Source organism: Odocoileus virginianus, chromosome 9 (assembly GCF_023699985.2).
Source record: "Odocoileus virginianus isolate 20LAN1187 ecotype Illinois chromosome 9, Ovbor_1.2, whole genome shotgun sequence".
In the NCBI taxonomy this organism is placed as follows: Eukaryota; Metazoa; Chordata; class Mammalia; order Artiodactyla; family Cervidae; genus Odocoileus; species Odocoileus virginianus.
This window is the reverse complement of record NC_069682.1, coordinates 37,338,795-37,357,197: the sequence shown is the minus strand read 5'-3', so window position 1 is coordinate 37,357,197 and position 18,403 is coordinate 37,338,795. Positions and strand designations below refer to the sequence as shown.

The 18,403-nt window shown below is 42.8% G+C and overlaps 1 protein-coding gene across 7 annotated transcripts in view; it reads right to left on the bottom strand.

Annotated features, from left to right (window-relative positions):
• KIZ (kizuna centrosomal protein) overlaps nucleotides 1-18,403 on the bottom strand; it is an 87,791-nt gene that overhangs the window by 23,434 nt on the left and 45,954 nt on the right. For 5 of the 7 annotated variants that reach the window (XM_020878382.2, XM_070472232.1, XM_070472235.1 and 2 more), the window contains 4 exons: nucleotides 18,178-18,291; nucleotides 11,312-11,462; nucleotides 1,782-1,947; nucleotides 852-911 (listed from right to left, as the gene is read on the bottom strand). In XM_020878382.2, coding sequence (XP_020734041.2) covers nucleotides 852-911; nucleotides 1,782-1,947; nucleotides 11,312-11,462; nucleotides 18,178-18,291 — 491 coding nt within the window. The remainder of the gene's footprint in view (nucleotides 1-851; nucleotides 912-1,781; nucleotides 1,948-11,311; nucleotides 11,463-18,177; nucleotides 18,292-18,403) is intronic. The other 2 variants (XM_020878397.2, XM_070472236.1) reach the window with 1 other exon arrangement.

Sequence of the window (18,403 nt, the reverse complement as noted above, 5' to 3'; positions counted from 1 at the left end):
CTCCTTTTTCAAAATCGGAGTTCATTGCAGACACATGGGTTCAGAATTCATCATCAGGCCATGAATCCTACTGCCATAAAATAAACCATTCTCTTTGCTGATAAACAACAAAACTAACTCATATGCAGATGCATGCCTCAGTACCTCGGTGCAATGGTGTATTTACTTGTATAAATATTTAAAGTCAGACCTTTGAATTTATAATGAAGTAGCATACCACTTTACAAAATAAGGTACTAGTAAATTTAGATGTATGACAAATAGAATTCTGATCAGAATACTAATTGCTGCTGTTGATATTCTAAAACTAAAATAAGTAATGACATTCAGATTTCATCTAAACAAGCTGAATACATGTGCAGAAATCTTAACAGATCTTAACGAAACTTCACTGCTAAAATTTGTAATTGATCAGATGGGCTTTGTAACTGACACACAGGCAAGCTCCCTGTCTGGCAGGGAGCTTTTTTCTACTTTTTTTTTATAATGATACAGTCAATTATAACAGGAAAGAATAGAGGAAATCAGACACATCTGTAGTTGGCCATTTAATGACTGGTGTCCCCATGGGCACTGGCCTTTACACACAGAGGCTGGTGCTGAAAGGCTCGTGGGGGTGGGATGCTCGCAAGTATAAATGTGCAACAATTCTGAAGGACTCGGCAGACCTGAGCATTTTCCACCTCCATTTGTGTTAACCTAAGCTCACCACACTCTCAGGTTGGAGCCCCTGCTCCAGCACATGGTCACTGAATCTGCCTGCTCTTGGTGGAGTCCACAAACACTAACCTAAACTGTTTTGGTTAGAGAAGACAGTAGAATCCCAGGTCCTCAGGCAGCCGTGAACTTACCTGTGATGGGCATCCTCGCTGCCACGCTGTCTTCGGTGCTTTCCTCAGTGCTCTCATCTTCTAAAAATGGAACAAGTGATAATAACAATGTATTTCAAGGTTATACTGATGGAACTGGCCTTTGGTTTTTTAGTTGCCATTCCTTTTAACTGCCCTACTTCCCACCTTCTCTTTTTGGTTAGTTTATTTCTTATCTGAAATACACTGTGCCTAGAAGAAAGCCTATTCAAAAGCTAAGGTGTCTCTACACTGCTTTCATGCAAAATAATTTAGCCTGACATCTATCAGATTTGGGTGGGGCTTAACATACGCGGGCCTCAGGTCCAGCACATGTTATCGACTTCTGACCACATCCCGGGCAGCTCACGTCCCAGGCAGCTGACAGTGGTTTCCTGGCACATCTTACCAGTAACACTAAAATAATCACCATTTCTAGAGACTAAAAACTGGTAATAAAATTTGGGGGGGGTCATAAATTCATTGATTCCTAATCATTTGTTTAGACTTTTATAAGGCTGTATTCTAATTTAAAAGAATATTTATTAATTATGAGTAAATTCTATTAAGTGATATAAAAAACTTCACAGTACTTCATGGAATTCATTTTAATGGAATCATCTCCACCTTTGCAGGATGATCAAAAAAGCACCTAATGTCAACTGTTAATTCTGTTGATATTTCATAGCTTTATAAAAACTACTTTTATTGCAAATTCAGCAGAACTGAAGACCTACAATTAGGTTTCCCATTCTTCTCAGACTTCAGGTGTTTTCCTGAAGTGGAAGATGGTATAAAACGAGTAATGTATCATGCATACTGAATCACAGGCATTGCTCAGCAGCTTTATTTTATGGGCACACTTTGAGAAAGAGGGTGGCACGCTGATTCTGAGTGCAGTTTTGCTGTGAATGAACCCTTAACAATAGCTACCTTGTTCCCTTGTAGGAACACCTTTGGGCCACAGAGTGGGTTTTCCATTCCTCATTCCACTTTCATCACTCAGAGTAGATGGCAAACTGCAAGATGACTTGCTGCTGTCAACAGCCGACCTGTTGTCATGCTCTTCTTCGAGATTTTTTTTCAATAACGCGGTTGCCTATAGTGTTTAAAAGAAAGTACAAAAAATTAACAAACTGTGGTCACACTCCCCTTGGTCTCAGAGATCAGCTTTCAAATACTATTTTACGTCAAGCTTTACTTGAGATTTGTCTCCTGACATTTAACCTACATGAAAATGTCTTCAAGATAAAGTAACACTAGGCTATTTTCCAGCATAATTGAATTTTTCACGATAATTTACACTCACAAGGAGATGTTTTCTGGGGACTGAATCTTCTGTAATATAGTATCTTTCTACTTGGGAAGGATGTGTGTGAGCAGTGACTAACTCTGTTAACCCAGGTGGTACATCCCAGATCCATTCTCTCATGGCCTGAATTCTGTCTTTCAGGCACATGAGACAGAGTTGGTTTGGATTGAGGAGATTTGGAAAAATGTGACCTTACGGTATCCTCATACTTCAAGAAATGACCCCCAAACTTTCCCCATAAGGAGGATTGTGGAAGGACTTGGGGGCTGAGTAGGGTACACTGAAGCAAAGAGAGACCCGACCTCGCTGGAAACTGTAACCTTCAGTCAAGGATATGGATGCTCTGCACTTTGCCACCAAGTCTGCCAGGGAGCTCAGGACACTCAGCGGCCACACAGCCTGTCTGCTTCCTCCAGGCATGGAATGGTCTTACCCGTGTCACCCCAAGTGTTTGGGGCAGGGGGGTGGGTGGAGATCTGACCACAGCCAACGTGAGACGTAGAGAAAATGTGGTAAAAATAGGATAGGTTAATATCCAGATACTTCACGTCTGGGTCAGCATTCCTCCCTCAAGAATTAAAAATACACTGGTGACCAAGCTGAACAACCAACACAATGTCACTCACTGTCGGGCTGCCAAGGCACATGTCTCTCTCTCCCCCATTTGGAGTGGAAGACTGCTTAGCGGTGCTGACCTCTCCCTGGGACATGATGGCAGCAGTAAACCCACTGTGTGGGGAATGTATCTGAGACCATGCAAGTGAATGTGAAGAGGGAGCTGGGCACAGCCTCTCCAGCCATCTTCTATCCAAGCGCGAAGTGGTAACAGTGTTAGTGTCGAGTGAACAAAGGGGAAGATTCTACTCTTTGCTTGTCATCAACGTGAAAGGACGTGAAGCTTTGACAGGGAGAATCACTAAGGCAGAACCTCAACAACTGAGCCTGGTGAGTTTGGCTAAGGCCACTGTTATTGGCCTGGACATCCCAGCGAGGCGCTTGCCTTTGGCCTTCCCCTCATTTCGAGATCTCCACCAATCCTGATCTAATCGAATCCGTTCCTGTAGAGAGCAGGAGCCTCCTCTGTGCACCCAATAATCCTGGCTATATGGAAAGCATTTCAGAAGATGAACGAAAAGAATTGGCCTAGTCTCTGTAGTTAAAGCTGTAATTTCCTTTTCCTGATATTTAAAATAATCCAAACATTCTAACAGGGCCTCAAATATGTATTTCTTCTTTGTATTATCTCATGCAATAGCTGTAACTGATAATTTCTTGGCGTGACTTCACAGTAGCCACTGTCTGAACCCATGGTTTAAGAATAAAGTTGTTAAAAGCCTGTTGAGGGTTTCTACACTTTCTACTGTGCAATGTGTAGACAGAGGAGACTGTCCTGGATGGTCAGTGACTCAGACAATTTCTCACTAGTCCCTGGTGATGACACATGAGCTATCTGTTTTGCACATCCCTTTCCTACAAGAACTTCTTTTGCTTCAACTGGGTTCCACCTGGGCTTCAAAAGAACACAGACTAAAGTATTATAGCTACAAACATCTTTCTAACAACCCCTTGTAAGCTTGGTGAGAGGACCACCAATACCATCATCTCTACCTGGAGCCCTTTTTTAAAAATTTTTACCATGGCAAGTGTTGGGCACTCTACAGGTTTCATTTATTTTGTATATTTTATCCCATTTATCTTTACTACTTAATACTCATATCTCTGGGATTTCTCTTAGCTTTTTGATAGGAACATTTAAAGATAATTCTAGAGGTAAGTCATCAGAGATTAAGTCCTTTATATCTATACGGGTTTTGATGGATGGTCAAATCACAGCATGAGAATGGTTGATCTGACCGCTGGACCATGAGGCCAACAGAGAGGGCACAGATCTGCCCAGTGGGTCATCTGCAGAGGCATTCACAAGATAAGTCCCTCACAGGGAGGGAATCATGACAAGCTGGGACAGAAACAAGTCAGCCTCAGCCAAGGATGGGTCAGAAGGTCCATTCAAAGGATCAGTCAAAAACAACTTATGCAGAATCAGGAAGAATACCTGTGATACCTACTCAAGATGTACTGTTTGCAGATCTTTGAAAGGGTGCATTTCTAAGAAGGTCCCAGACAGAAGGAGTTTGCAGAGTGACACTGACAACATGAACCCATACCCGCAAAGGAACCAAAGCCCAGAGGAGAGTGAACACACTGCCATGCATGTGCCACCTGGGACTGAAGGGCTCTGCAAAGTGCGACCTTCTATCTGAAAAATTCACCACAGATGGACCTTCTGATGGCGCTTATGAATGGCCCATGTGTGGGTTCCATCTGATCTGTTAGGCAATAAAGGCTTTCTCTCCTCTCATACATTTGGAGCCAGTCTGGTACAGTGAGGAGGGGTGGGGTGGGGGGCTGGATACTGTCTCATGGTTTTCAGCAGTCTGCAGCCTAAGTCAATACCAATGAACTAGCTCCTCACTGTTCTAACTTTCCCAGGAGCCAGGAGAAAGCACTTAGAAATTCAATGCCAAGCTATACACTATCTGCAGGATGAGTGAGGAAGACATCTCCATATTTCAGAACTCAAAGAACATAAATCATCCTATGAATTACATTCAGCAGGACACCTAGAGTTAATTGCCTCAATTCCTCTAGGATTTTCTCAAAGTTCAGTTTAAATGCAGATCTTTCTAAGTCTAGAACACTAAGAGTCACCTAGGCTAACTCTAAATTTATATCCCCAAACTTAGCAATTGTGATATTCAAATGCAGAAATCAATAAATGAAGATATTAATGGAAGAGGCTTATATCCAAACACCATTAAGAAAAGTGAAAGATGAAAATCAAACTGCTCAAACTATTATAGCAAACAGCAAAAATTTATACAGGGAGTTCTCGAAAGTCAGTAAGAAAAAATATGACTAACCTGATAGAAAAATGAACAAAGAACATGAACCGGCAAATTAAAAAAGAAGAAATACAAAAGGCTAACAAACAGAGAGGCGAAAGAGTCTGATCTCAGTTGTAATATAAAGGTCAGTTCAGTTCAGTTGCTCAGTTGTGTCCAACTCTTTGTGACCCCATGGACTGCAGCACTCCAGGCCTCCCTGTCCATCACCAACTCCCAGAGTTTACTCAAACTCATGTCCATTGAGTCAGTGATGCCATCCAACCATGTCATCCTCTGTCATCCCCATCTCCTCCCACCATCAATCTTTCCCAGCATCAGGGTCTCTTCTAAGGAGTCAGTTCTTTCCATCAGGTAAGCAAAGTATTGGAGTTTCAGCTTCAGTTCTTCCAATGAATATTCAGGACTGATTTCCTTTAGGATGGACTGGGTGTATCTCCTTGCTGTCCAAGGGACTCTCAAGAGTCTTCTCCAATACCACAGTTCAAAACCATCAACTTTTCAGTGCTCAACTTTCCTAATAGTCCAATTATCACACTCATTTATGACTACTGGAAAAACCATAGCTTGACTAGATGGACCTGTGTTGGCAAAGTAATGTCTCTGCTTTTTTTTTTTTTTTCTTTGTCTCTGCTTTTTAATATGCTGTCTAGGTTGGTCATAACTTTTCTTCCAAGGAGCAAGCACCTTTTAATTTCATGGCTGCAGTCACCATCTGCAGTGATTTTGGAGCCCCCCAAAATAAAGTTTGTCACTGTTTCCACTGTCTCCCCATCTATTTGCTATGAAGTGACAGGACCAGATGTCATGATCTTAATTTTCTGAATGTTGAGTTTTAAGTCAACTTTTCCACTCTCCTCTTTCACTTTCATCAATAAATTGCTGAAAGATCACTAAAGAGTGATGAGCTCTTTAGTTTCTCCTTGCTTTCTGCCATATTGGTGGTGTCATCTGCATATCTGAGGTTACTGATATTTCCCCCAGCAATCTTGACGCCAGCTTGTGCTTTATCCAGTCCAGCATTTCTCATGATGTACTCTGCATATAAGTTAAATAAGCAGGGTGACAATATACAGCCTTGATGGACTCCTTTCCCAGTATGGAACCAGTCTATTGTTCCATGTCCAGTTCTAATTGGTGCTTCTTGACCTGCACACAGGTTTCTCAGGAGGCAGGTAAGATGGTCTGATATTCCCATCTCTTAAAGAATTTTCCACAGTTTGTTGTGATCCACACAAAGGCTTTGGCATAGTCAATAAACCAGAAGTAGATGTTCTTCTGGAACTCTCTTGCTTTTTCAATGATCTGATGGATGTCAGCAATTGGATCTCTAATTCCTCTGCCTTTTCTAAATCCAGCTTGAACATCTGGAAGTTCACAGATTAAGTACTGTTGAAGTCTGGCTTGGAAGATTTTGAGCATTACTTTGCAAGCGTGTGAGATGAGTGCAATTGTATGGTAGTTTGAGCATTCTTTGGCATTGCCTTTCTTTGGGATTGGAATGAAAACTGACCTTTTCCAGTCCTGTAGCCACTGAGTTTTCCAAATTTGCTGGCATACTGAGTGCAGCACTTTCACAGCATCATCTTTTAGGATTTGAAACAGCTCAAAGAATTCCATCACCTCCACCAGCTTTGTTCATAGTGATGCTTCCTAAGGCGCACTTGACTTTGCATTCCAGGATGTCTGGCTCTAGGTGAATGATCACACCATCACTGTTATCTGGGTCATGAAGATCTTTTTTGTATAGTTCTTCTGTGTATTCTTGCCACCTCTTCTTTTTTTTTTTTTTTGCCACCTCTTCTTAATATCTTCTGCTTCTGTTAGATTCATACCATTTCTGTCCTTTATTGTGCCCATCTTTGCATGAAATGTTTCCTTAGTATCTCTGATTTTCTTGAAGAGATCTCTAGTCTTTCCCATTCTACTGTTCTCCTCTATTTCTTAGCACTGATCACTGAGGAAGGCTTTCTTATCTTTCCTTGCTATTCTTTGGAACTCTGCATTCAAATGGGTATATCTTTCCTTTTCTCCTTTGCTTTTCGCTTCTCTTCTTTGCTCAGCTATTGGTAAGGCCTCCTCAGACAACCATTTTGCCTTTTTGCATTTCTTTTTCTTGGGGATGGTCTTGATCACTGCCTCCTGTACTATGTCACGAACCTCTGTCCATGGTTCTTTAGGCACTCTGTCTATCAGATCTAATCCCTTGAATCTATTTGTCACTGTATTTGTGTAAAATGAACACACAAAAAAATTGGCTATCATCTACACTTCTAAATTTGGTGTTCAAAAAAGGTTGATGGTATCCGGTTTCATAAACAGTGCAGAAAACTGATATTTTCATCCATTCCTGGTAAGCTATGACCCTGCCAGGGTGAGTTCAAGCAGTGCAGAGCAGAAGGCTGGGAGATGCACAGACCCTCTGACCTAAGAGATCTACATCTAGGAACTCATTCTCAGGAATCAGCATGAGAATCTGTAAAAAACTGAGCTCTCAGATATCCTTTGAAACTTTTTCACTAGAGAAGAAATTAAAAACAACTTAAAATGTTCAACACCAGGAGCCTGGTTAAAGAGACAGTGGAAGGGCCACACAGTGGTTTCTGTGCAACCATCAGAAAGGATGGAGAGCATGTGGTGGTGTGAAAGGAGGTTTCCCCTGTGACACGGTGTGGGGGGTAGGTCATGGAGGTCATCCACACACACAGCACAACCCATGTTTGTCAATATATTAAATATTAAAGACAACACATCTCAGTGTCAACAAAGTTTTATACAGAAAGCTGGGTAATAGGCAGTCTTGTCTTCTTTCTGTTTACCTTAATATTTCAAGTTTGTTTTTTTCCTGCTATGCTTTTTAGAAAAAGAAAACATATGCTAACTCTACAAGAATACGGTTTCTGCAATGGGTGGTACAGAGAGAAAATGAATGTGAAAATACTTAATAAAATAAAAAACCTCCATATGGAATTCAGTGTTATTAATGCAGATACAGAAGAGCAAGAGAATGAAAAACCAGGGAAGTTGACAGCGTGGCTGTTCCCCTCATACACAGATTTAACTGACCCTTCCTCAAGAACCTGGCACACCAGCAGTAATTGCTCAGTGTCCAAACAGAAGTACAAGTGTCATCACTGAAGCTGTATGTGAGTTACAGGACAGGAAGGAGACGGTATCAAAGTAGCAATGAGAAGAAAAGGGAAGTATTCACATGAGCCAGTGAACGAGTAGTCAAGAGAAGAGGATGGAAGCCCAGGCCACCATCTGGGAAGGGGGCAGGGACTCTCGAGGCTGCTTCCACCTGCTCTGTGAGTGACACTGGTGGCTGGGCTGCTTTGCCTGTGGATGCTTCCCTGGGTGGAAGCAGGCACCACTTAGGAGAAAAGCAGTATTAAGGTACTTGGTATTTTAATGAAGCACCCAACTCATTTTTTTTTTCCACATAGAGTAATTACAGATTTTCCTGATTTAAAAGCATGCAGCTCAATTATGTAATTGCCTAATAGGTTATGCGGGTGCTGTGGATCTTATCTGGTCTCGGGAGGACATAATCCGAGTTTCAGCGGCTTTAATGATGTATTTACTCAAGAGACGGGATTGACTCCAGCTGACGGCAAGGGACCCACAGGTAAACATCATTTACATGTGGCTGTTTAATTAGCCATTTACCCAAGAGATCAAAGTAAATATTTCTCAGCTTCATTAGACTCTTAATCAAGTGATTTCTACTAGAGCTTTCTTAAATTTTGAAAATCTCTTACTTTTAAAATTTTTATCTACAGCAAAATATTTAACCGTATTATTTACTGAATATATATACTGTGAATACAGGACAACAACTCAGAGACACTTGACTATGCTGATTTGTGACTCTAATGGTCCTAGAGCCCAGAAAAGCATCCTGTCCTCACATCTGCTAGGCTTCTCCTGCTCACGTCACTCGGGTGGGCACGTCTTTAGGGCTGTGCTTTTTTTCAGTCACAACCTATTTAGAAACTGCCTGCTTGCTTCTATTTATAAGGACGGATTTTGTCATTTATTTATTGTAATTTTTATGGTTGTCACTAGATGGTGATTTAAAAAGGAATAAAATACCTACTAGGGGAGGTAGAAGGTTATTTGACTAATGAGCTATCAATTGGGCACCCCTCTTCCTATTAATTATGGAGTATATTATTTGAAAAATTATGAGTGAACTGGTTGTCTGGAACTTGGAATATGTTTTCTAATATAAACAACATCTTAAAAAAATAGACAAGGAGATGGTAAATGGCAATACTGTAGACCAATGCTTATTTTGCCCTTGATGTGACTGAGATGTAGTGTATCTGCAATGAGTATGAATGGAAAACAATGTTGTGACAAAACAGAACTAAATGCAATGGGTAACAAAACCTGAAAAAATCCTTCTTAAGATCTACATTTATCAATAGATACGAAAAAGAATCTAAAAAGCAATGGTTCTGTTCTTCCTAAAGAACACAGTTCTTTCTTCAAGAACATTTACATGGACGATGACATACCGCAAACAAGACAAAACTGAGGGTTAGTTACTGAGTCACATGCAGCGCAGAAAAATGAAAATGTGTTCAGGAAGGATGTGCACAAGGTTACCTTTGAAAAGGGCAGGATCTGTGAGGGGCGCCCAGGGGCTATATCTCTACCTGCAATAATCCACTCCAGAAGGAGAAGAATGGGGAGAAAGGAGGGGAGGAGGGAGAGAAGAGCAAGGGTAGGAGCAGAGGAGAGGGGAGGGCGAAGGGATGGGGAACTGCAGAGTGCAGGGGTAACATACATGCAGACGGGTCGGTGGCTTCACTGTGCTGCTCCATGTGTGTATGTGTGAAACGCTTTTTAAAAAGTCCTTCTACTCTTTTCTAATTAGAGAGCTGGGGGAGGGGGTGTTGGGCAGGGCTGAAGGTGTCTGAAAGGCTGGAGGGCAACACAGGCTCTGGACAGCGCTGCAAAACAGGCTGTAGCTTTGGGACAGAGGGGCAAGGACTGCTTCCAGAGGGGGCTCCTGTGGAATCCTGAACTTTGTGCATAATCAAAATATAGAAGTATTAAAGCCAGAAAACCCTGTTATATAGCGAGTTAAGCATGTGTAAGGATGAAAACACATACTTGGAAGGAATTCCCTAGTGGCGCAAAGGTTGGGACTCCATGCTCTCACTGCCTCGGCCTAAGCTGGATCCCTGGTTAGGGATAAGATCCACTAGCCAGATGGGCCACTCTGGACCTGGTTTCTGCCCTCCAGCCCCACCCACGGCACCTCCCTGGGAACTGGCTCCATGACTGGTTCAGCATGACCCGCTCTACCTGCGCCAAGTGCTCAGTCCACTCCCGACTGTCCTGCTGAACCACGGCTGGGTGCATCCTTGGCTGTCCCCTTCCCAGTCCATGGGGACTAAATTCCCTGAGGCCCCTCCTGCAGCCCGGCTCAAGGGGCTCTGTAGCTTCCCAAACTCTGCTGAACCCGTCAACACCTCTCCTGAGCTGGGCCAGACCCTGTACAACTTCTGGTCCCTGTCCCCAGGTGTAGTCGGCTCCTCAGCCACGACAATGGCTCCGTTTCCTGGGAAAGTGTGCACTTTCTTGACCTGTTCTTTGGCCCCTAAGTCTGTCACCCACCCCCTCGGAGCCTGCTGAAATCCTGCCGGGCTTTTCAGGGTCACCTTCGCATGCACCTCAGCTCTCTGTTATCAGGTCTGTCTGCCCTCCCTGCTTCTCCAGATGCCTGGCTCCCCTTCTGGAGGGTCTAAGCCCTCTGCCATGTTCCTACTGCGGACACCCACTCTGTCATTTCCCAGAGGAGGGGCCGCATGGGATTTCTCTCTCTCCCCCCCTGTGGATCTGGGCTGCTGCCTGATCCACAGAAGTGGACGAATACATATTTGCTGAGTTGACAAAAATGACCACCACACAGTATGTTTAAAGGATGGTGTAGAGAAAGAAAACCAGAATTCTCCAAGAGGCTCCTAAGTTCCCTGGACAAATGTTGCAGTAGGTATGTTTAATTAGGTTACCTCCAGGCCCTGGGTTAACTAACCTTACATAAGAAAGGACCTGAAATGCCTACACAAAACACTATGCAAAAGGTCTGAGATCAAAGTTCATCCAACCAACCACAAAAGCTCACTTACAATTTACATTTTTCAAATATATTAATCATTGTTAAAGATGTTAACTATTTCCTCAAATGACTAACTTGTACAATTTGAAACTTAAAGAAAACTTAAAGTACTAACCTTTGTCCTCTGGTCCAGTCTATTGACCAGGAAAACTTCAGACAGCTTCCCTACTTTCTCTTCTTGGACAGAAGTACCATGTCCTTTCAGGGCGGCAATATGCTGACCTGATCGTGTCCTTAATAAGCCTGAGGCTGGTGCTTGTTCAAACCTATGAAACACAATTAGGAGTCCCATTAGACATGTGCAATGCTGGGTGACTTATGAGTCTCCTGTATTGTTAAAGGTCCCCACAATCATGCTAGTAGAAGACAGTTTACACAGAAAATTCTGGAACCTAATATAATCTGGGATAAGGGGATTTCCAGAGTTTAGGTTTCTTTTTGCAGGGTAACTTTCATTTTATTTTAGTTACGATATCATTGATAGATGAGCATTCTCAACTCTGTCTGCACCCTAGGACCACTTAGGGGGTTTTGCATCACCTAGGTACTTCATGCCATTGCTTCGGAGTTCAGGAAAACTAGTTAGTCTGTCGGGGGGTGGGGAACCCAGCAAATTGAGACTTTCTTTAAGACTCTCAGAGCAATTCTGACATGTGGTCACTGTTTCTAACTAGTGCAGAGGCGGTCGGGCTCCTCTTAAAGGTAAAGAGAAACAAGAGTTCATATCTCCACCTTAATTAGTTTACTCTTATCGTACTCTTGCACTGGTTTCATTTTTTTTTTAAATGAGTTACTATTAGGAAAAAGTCCAACGTAAGCCTATATTGCTGCCTATAATATTGTATTTAGATACTAAACAGAAGAAAAATGTGCTATATTTTAAGCTGGGGGCAGGAAACGCATCAGATGAGCCTGGAGCACCTTGTCCCAGGAAGAGAGGAAGCTCTCGGACCCTGAGTTGTGTGAACAGGCCTCAGCGGTTGTGCCAAAGAGGCACCCACTGGCCAAAGATGAGACAGTATGAGAGCCAAAAGAACAGTGACTAACATGGACTAGGACTCGGGGGATGTATAAAAATACATGAGTGCGTTTAAAAGATAAATAATAAAAAACCTTTGGATTCAGCCTTGAAAAGGAAGGAAATCTTTGTCACAGATTACAACATAGATGTACTACAACATGACATTCTACTCTGTTATATAAGCCAGTCACAAAAAAGTAGTATGATTCCACTAACATAAGATGCTGAGAATAGTCAAATTCAGAGGCAGAGTAGAGTGGTGGCTGCCAGGGGCTAGGGGAAGGAGGATTGGGGACTTGTTTAATGGAGACAGAGCTCCAGTTCTGTAAGACAACAAAGCCCTAGAGATCTGATGCACAAAAATGTGAATGTACTTAATGCTACTGAACTGCACACTTCAAAGGGTTAAGGTGGTAAATTTTATGTTTATGTGTGTTTTTACCACCAAAGTATCAACAGACCAACCTTTGGATGCTGCTAGAGAAACAATTTGTTATTCTGGAAACTGGTTAAGGAAAGGGATGGAGTCAAGCATTTGTCCTGCCTTTGTGGTCAACAACAAAAAACACAAATAAAAAAAAAAATTTCAGAGTTACCAAGCAGTTGATGGGAAAAGTTTTTTCAATTAACAGATGCAAACAAAGGGCTGCATTAGAAAAGTCACTGTTTTCTAAGTCCAAATTAATGAGTGCACCTAGAAATGATCATAATGTTGAGGAAACTGCATAATGGAAGCTTTGAATCAGAGGCACCCGTCTGCCAGTGCTCAAGTCCTTAGCCCAGTCCTGGAAGCACACACGAAGGGACGAGCAGTCACGTTCCACCTGAGGAGGTGAAGTAAGAAGGACCAGCAGGACTGCCTGTGATGGCATTCTGCCAGAATAACCTGCCTGGAATATAATTCTGGATCCCGATCCAACCAGCAGTTTACAGGGAAAATAATTTGGATCCTGATTCAAAGATAGCAAATGTAGACACACTGCTTTTGAGAAAACCAAAGCAAAGTGACAAGGACTAGGTAACAAAGAATTTTCTTAAGTGGTCAAGTATTAAATACTTGTACGTTAGAGATGTATTTGTGAGAGGAAAAAATGTTGTCTGTTTTAAACTACTGAAGAAAAAGTGTGGGTGAGGGAAAGAGATAAAACAAGACAAGCAAAAATGTTGACAACTGTGGGTCTGGGAGAGGGTATGTGGGACTTTATTATATTCACGCCGACTTTTCTAGATGTTTAAACATGTCAAAGTGAAAGTGAAGTCGCTCAGTCGTGTCTGACCCTTTGTGAACCCATGGACTGCAGCCTACCAGGCATCTCCGCCCATGGGATTTTTCAGGCAAGAGTACCGGAGTGGGTTGCCATTTCCTTCTCCAAAACATGTCAAAGTATATACTAAAAATCTGTGTACTAATATGTGCAACTTACTTGGAAATGCATAAAAATAACATTGGAATTGATGGATGGATGAATGGGAAATAGATTTGGGAGTGTAATAAAATGTCAATGGTAGAAGCTGGGTGGTAGGTATGTCAGCATTACAGTTTTTCTCATTTTTCTGTATGTTTGGAAATTTTCATAATAAAATGGGAAAGAAGTCTAGGTGTAATTCAGAACCTTTAAAAAGAAATCTTAATTGTTATAAGATTTGGCCTGACCTAACCCCTGCTTTTCCCCAAGACTTGAATAAAGTGGGATGCATCACTGGAATCCTTGAACTTATTTAAAAATTTCCCCAGATGATTTCAAGGTTCCTGGCTGGTCTGGAAGGAAGCCCCTTAAGCAACTTGTTTCTCCTGGTAACATCTAGACCTCACCAACATCATAAAGCTTCCAAGTCCTCTGTTCTGTTCTATGTCAATGAGTTACCCTTTGTATCTCCATCTGGGTTTATAGCGATTTCCTTTCTAGGAAAACGCACACATGGGCCATTGTCAAATTCTAGTCCAGTCAGCAGGTATATTTCTCATAATGAGTAAAATCAATTGTTGCTATCTAGAAAGCATGTTTAGTTAGATTGAACTCAACTTGAAAACAAATTTAATGAGGATGAATTAATTGGGATGCACTGACTTATCAGACACCAGCCCTTCTGGTGACTGAGACACATGATTTCTGCAGAAGCAAAGCCAAGGCAAGACTCTGGTTACTAGCAACTCTTCCAACTGTAACCATTCTTTGTGTCCTGACACAAAAGCACTAGCTGAGGTTTCCTGTAATTATTACACTTGCTTCATAAAAGGAGAAAACCCACAGGCTCAAAAAGCAAATGAACTTCTGGAGGAGAGACAGCATCAGAATCTGTGACTTCTGAGCGGCTGAGCCAACACCTGGCAACCAGGAAGGCTTGGGCCATGGCAGGCCCTGTGTGGAGTCCTGCCCCTGGTTCTATACAAACACACAGAATCAGAACATCTATGGAGCAGTTCAGAGGACTTAAAGGAGTTGTTTCCTCTTTTGTCCACTTCACTTTTCTAAGTTTCTAGTATCAACGTCACACAGAAAAAAAAACAAAAAACAAAGCATGATGTCAGTTCAATTATATACTCCTCTAATTAAAAACAGATTTTAAAGTCTATAATTAATTTCATACACTTATAATGGTTTCCAATGAGAAAACTGCAATTTAAGCAAAGGTACCAGCATTTCCTAACTACAACTGATTTATAACAGATGGGTAATCTGACCAAAGTTTTAAATGCAGACAAAATAATAAATATCTTGAATTTTATGCTGAACATAAACAGAATAAAATAGATTTCTACATACTATACTCCACATACTATAAACCTAAAGCATTAGTTTGAGAGCACAATGGGGCTCTGAAAGGAGCCACGGATAGAGACAATTGCACCTGGAAAAGATACAAAATCATGGGTGGTCTCATTACGGTTTCCACAGAAGACAATGCGACTAAATAATCACTTTTATGTTAAAATATATTCTCCAGGAGGCAATAAAGAACAATTTTTTAAAAATCGACTGCCTCAAATGACATGCATAATATTTTAAAAACTCAGAATTGTCTAAAATAACAACTTACTAGTAACAGTAAGCCTTTCACATGAAGGTCTTACAACATTTAATCCCAGGTATAACAAAAATCGATAAAAGCAATAATAATGATGATAGGAATGATTTTGTCCTTTTTTCTTTGAAGAGCCTTCATTTTGTGATAGAGAATTCAGAAATCTATCTTTCCAATCTATGCTGTGGACCAGGTGTCCCATTTCCTGGATGGAAATGAAGCAGAGAGACGGATGTTACTTGCTGAGGTTTGCTCAGGGGCACAAGCAGGGCCATGGCCACACAAAACATGGCTCTGCTCACAGGCTTTCAGGAGTCCATATGCTGTTAGACTTATGTCAGCCATTCTGCCCGGCTGACATCAATGTCACTAACAACTGAGAAACAGAAGTAGACGATTCTCTTCAAAGCTGTGTTTCTGGAATGACCAGCTGACAGCGTCAGTCGAAGGGCTGTCCCTGGCAGACAAGAATACCCCACTTAGGGAAATACCTAGCAATACCTTGCCTGTAATGCAGGAGACCTGGGTTCAACCCCTGGGTTGGAAAGATCCCCTGGAGGAGAGCACGGCAATGTACTCCAGTATTCCTGCCTGGAGAATCCCATGGACAGAGGAGTCTGTTGGGCTACAGTCCACGGGGTGGCAAAGAGCTGGACACGACTGAGTGACAGAACAGCACAGCACTAGGAATACCTCCTGGGCGCTGAGGGCACAGGAGGTGGTGAACACGTAGAGGGCAGGGGCGTGTGATGCCGGGACTAAGACCTGTTAGGAAGGACTGGCAGCTAAGACCTGACTGCCTGTCTCTCAAAGGTCAGGTAGACACTTGGGGCTTTTTCTGAGGCTAGAGAGGGAACCAGTGGCAATCAGTGTGCAAGGAACAGCATCCTCAGTCATGACACGGGGTAATTCTGATTATAACAGACCACAACAGTGACTTCAGGAACCATTCCTGACTTCTTTATCTGGCTTTAAAAAATGACTGTGGCAGAGACACAGTTCTGAAGGCTCCAGATATTAATTTTAAAATTTGTGTTGGTCATAAAGAAAGATCATTTCTTCTTGGAAGGCTGATTTATACATAACTGTAGATCAATAGTCATGGAAAATGCAACCTCTCATAATGGGAACGGACGCTCTATTTATGCATGTTGAGAAACTGTAACAAACGCAGGCCGAGTCGATGGAGATGGCATATCTTATCACCACGCCACAGTCTGGCAGCCCAGGTTAAGAGAGTCACATGATGAATCACCTAGTCTAACAACTCAGTCCACAGAGAGAATTATAAATGCGTATATGCCTTCATGCGACATACCACCACTGTGGTTTATGCCAAACAATATATCAACAGACACAGAGGTGGTGAGAAAGAATTGGGGGTCCAGCTGAAAAGCCTCACTGCACACAACCACCAAATGGCCAGAGAGACTCCTCTCCAGCCAGCTTCTCCCACCCTTGGAAAGGGCATTTTAAGACTGCCATTATCTTCACTTTGCATGATAAAAAACATGAAAGGATTTCTGTGCATTGCCCTTCACTGCTGTAAGCTGAAAAGCTACTGACCAGGATGGGCAGGTCCCACCTTCTCTGTAGTGTGGAGATCACAGCAAGGTGCGGAAGCGGCTGTAAACACGTTCAGCATTGGTGATGCTCACCCTGCTGTCTGTGGGATGGAGTCCTGTGATCAGCTACGTTTTCTTGGGACAAGGTCCTTTTAGAGACCATTACCCTGACGGCTCCTCACGCCCTGATGGGACCCAATACACACTGGATTTATGCCGAATTCCACTCTGAAAACCATGTTATCCTGCCTGTTTATATCCTCATACAAAAGAGTCTGCATGACACACAGAAAGGACAGTAGACTCCAGTTGTAAGACAACCCGACCTGAAAGCCATCTCACTCTCCCTGCCAGACAAGGCCCGTTCAGGTCGGCTGACCACATCTGAGCAGCCATTTGTTCTCTGCTGGAAAATGGTGGGGACAGACTTCAGTGAGGGGACTTCACTGAAATAAAATAAAAATCAGTCAGTCCCCCAAATAAAAATCAGGGTAAGGACACTGGTAACATTCATGCACCCATGAATTAGGCACCTACCAGGGGCAGCAGTGGACAAACCACTACCCATATTATCTATCTGTAATGCTGTGAATTTAATTCAGAAGTCCAGATTGCCACAAAGCTTCTGAGGCCCTGACAAGACACCCAGAGTGTCAAGAAGGTGCGTGAAGGGATAAGATTTCTGTCAGAAAGAACCATGACTCACGTGTGCCAACCACCCTGCAAACGATTAACCTCGCTCACTCACCCCCACTTTTGAGCCATTGAAGGCACATGGTTGGAGTGGCAGTCTCACACTTGAGGGAGCAGAGGTAAGCATGCATTCAAGCCCAGATAGCAGTGCCCCACCTCCAGACTCCTGTTTCAGTGGATCTGGGATGGGACCTAAGAACGTGCATTTCTAACGAGCTTCCAGGATTTGTGGATGCTGTTGGTACAGGAACTATACTCATCAGAGGCCTGCATCACCATCATGACCTAGGAAACGCAGGGACATCTGCCATGGACACCTGTCCAGTGGGCAGTTCTGCTGGACTACCACCTGGGTGTTCACCAAGTCATGTGAACATGCGAGACTGAGCTTACCCATGTTCCCTCCCCACGAGTATGCCTTAAAATGTTGCTATGGGCAGGGGTTCGGCAGATACATGTGCAGGGATTGAGCAAGATACAGGAGTAGGGATTGAGCAGATGTATCCGATTAGCAATTAGAAACAAATATATTCACAAAGACAGATGGTGAGGCCACAGTTAAATCGATGCTCCAGGTGCCCAGCACAGAGCTGACTGTGTACAGCAGTTGTTTTTCCACCCTTATCTGGGAACAAGAAGGGCCTATCCACCACAGCAGCAACTTGAAGACTGTCACACCTGACTTGCTTGTTGTCACTGCCACCCCCGGGGCAGAGTTGAGGGAGCTGGTGAAGGACAGCGGCTCCGCAGGTGTCAGGGCCTTCTCGGAGGATGTCACTGTGGTTACAGAGCCTATAAAATAAAACAGGTGTCGCAGGAGACATTTATTTGAGCCCAGATGGTCAGCTTCTAGAATCTATGGTGGCTCTTCATGGTTTACTGAAATGTATCTGTAATATAATCT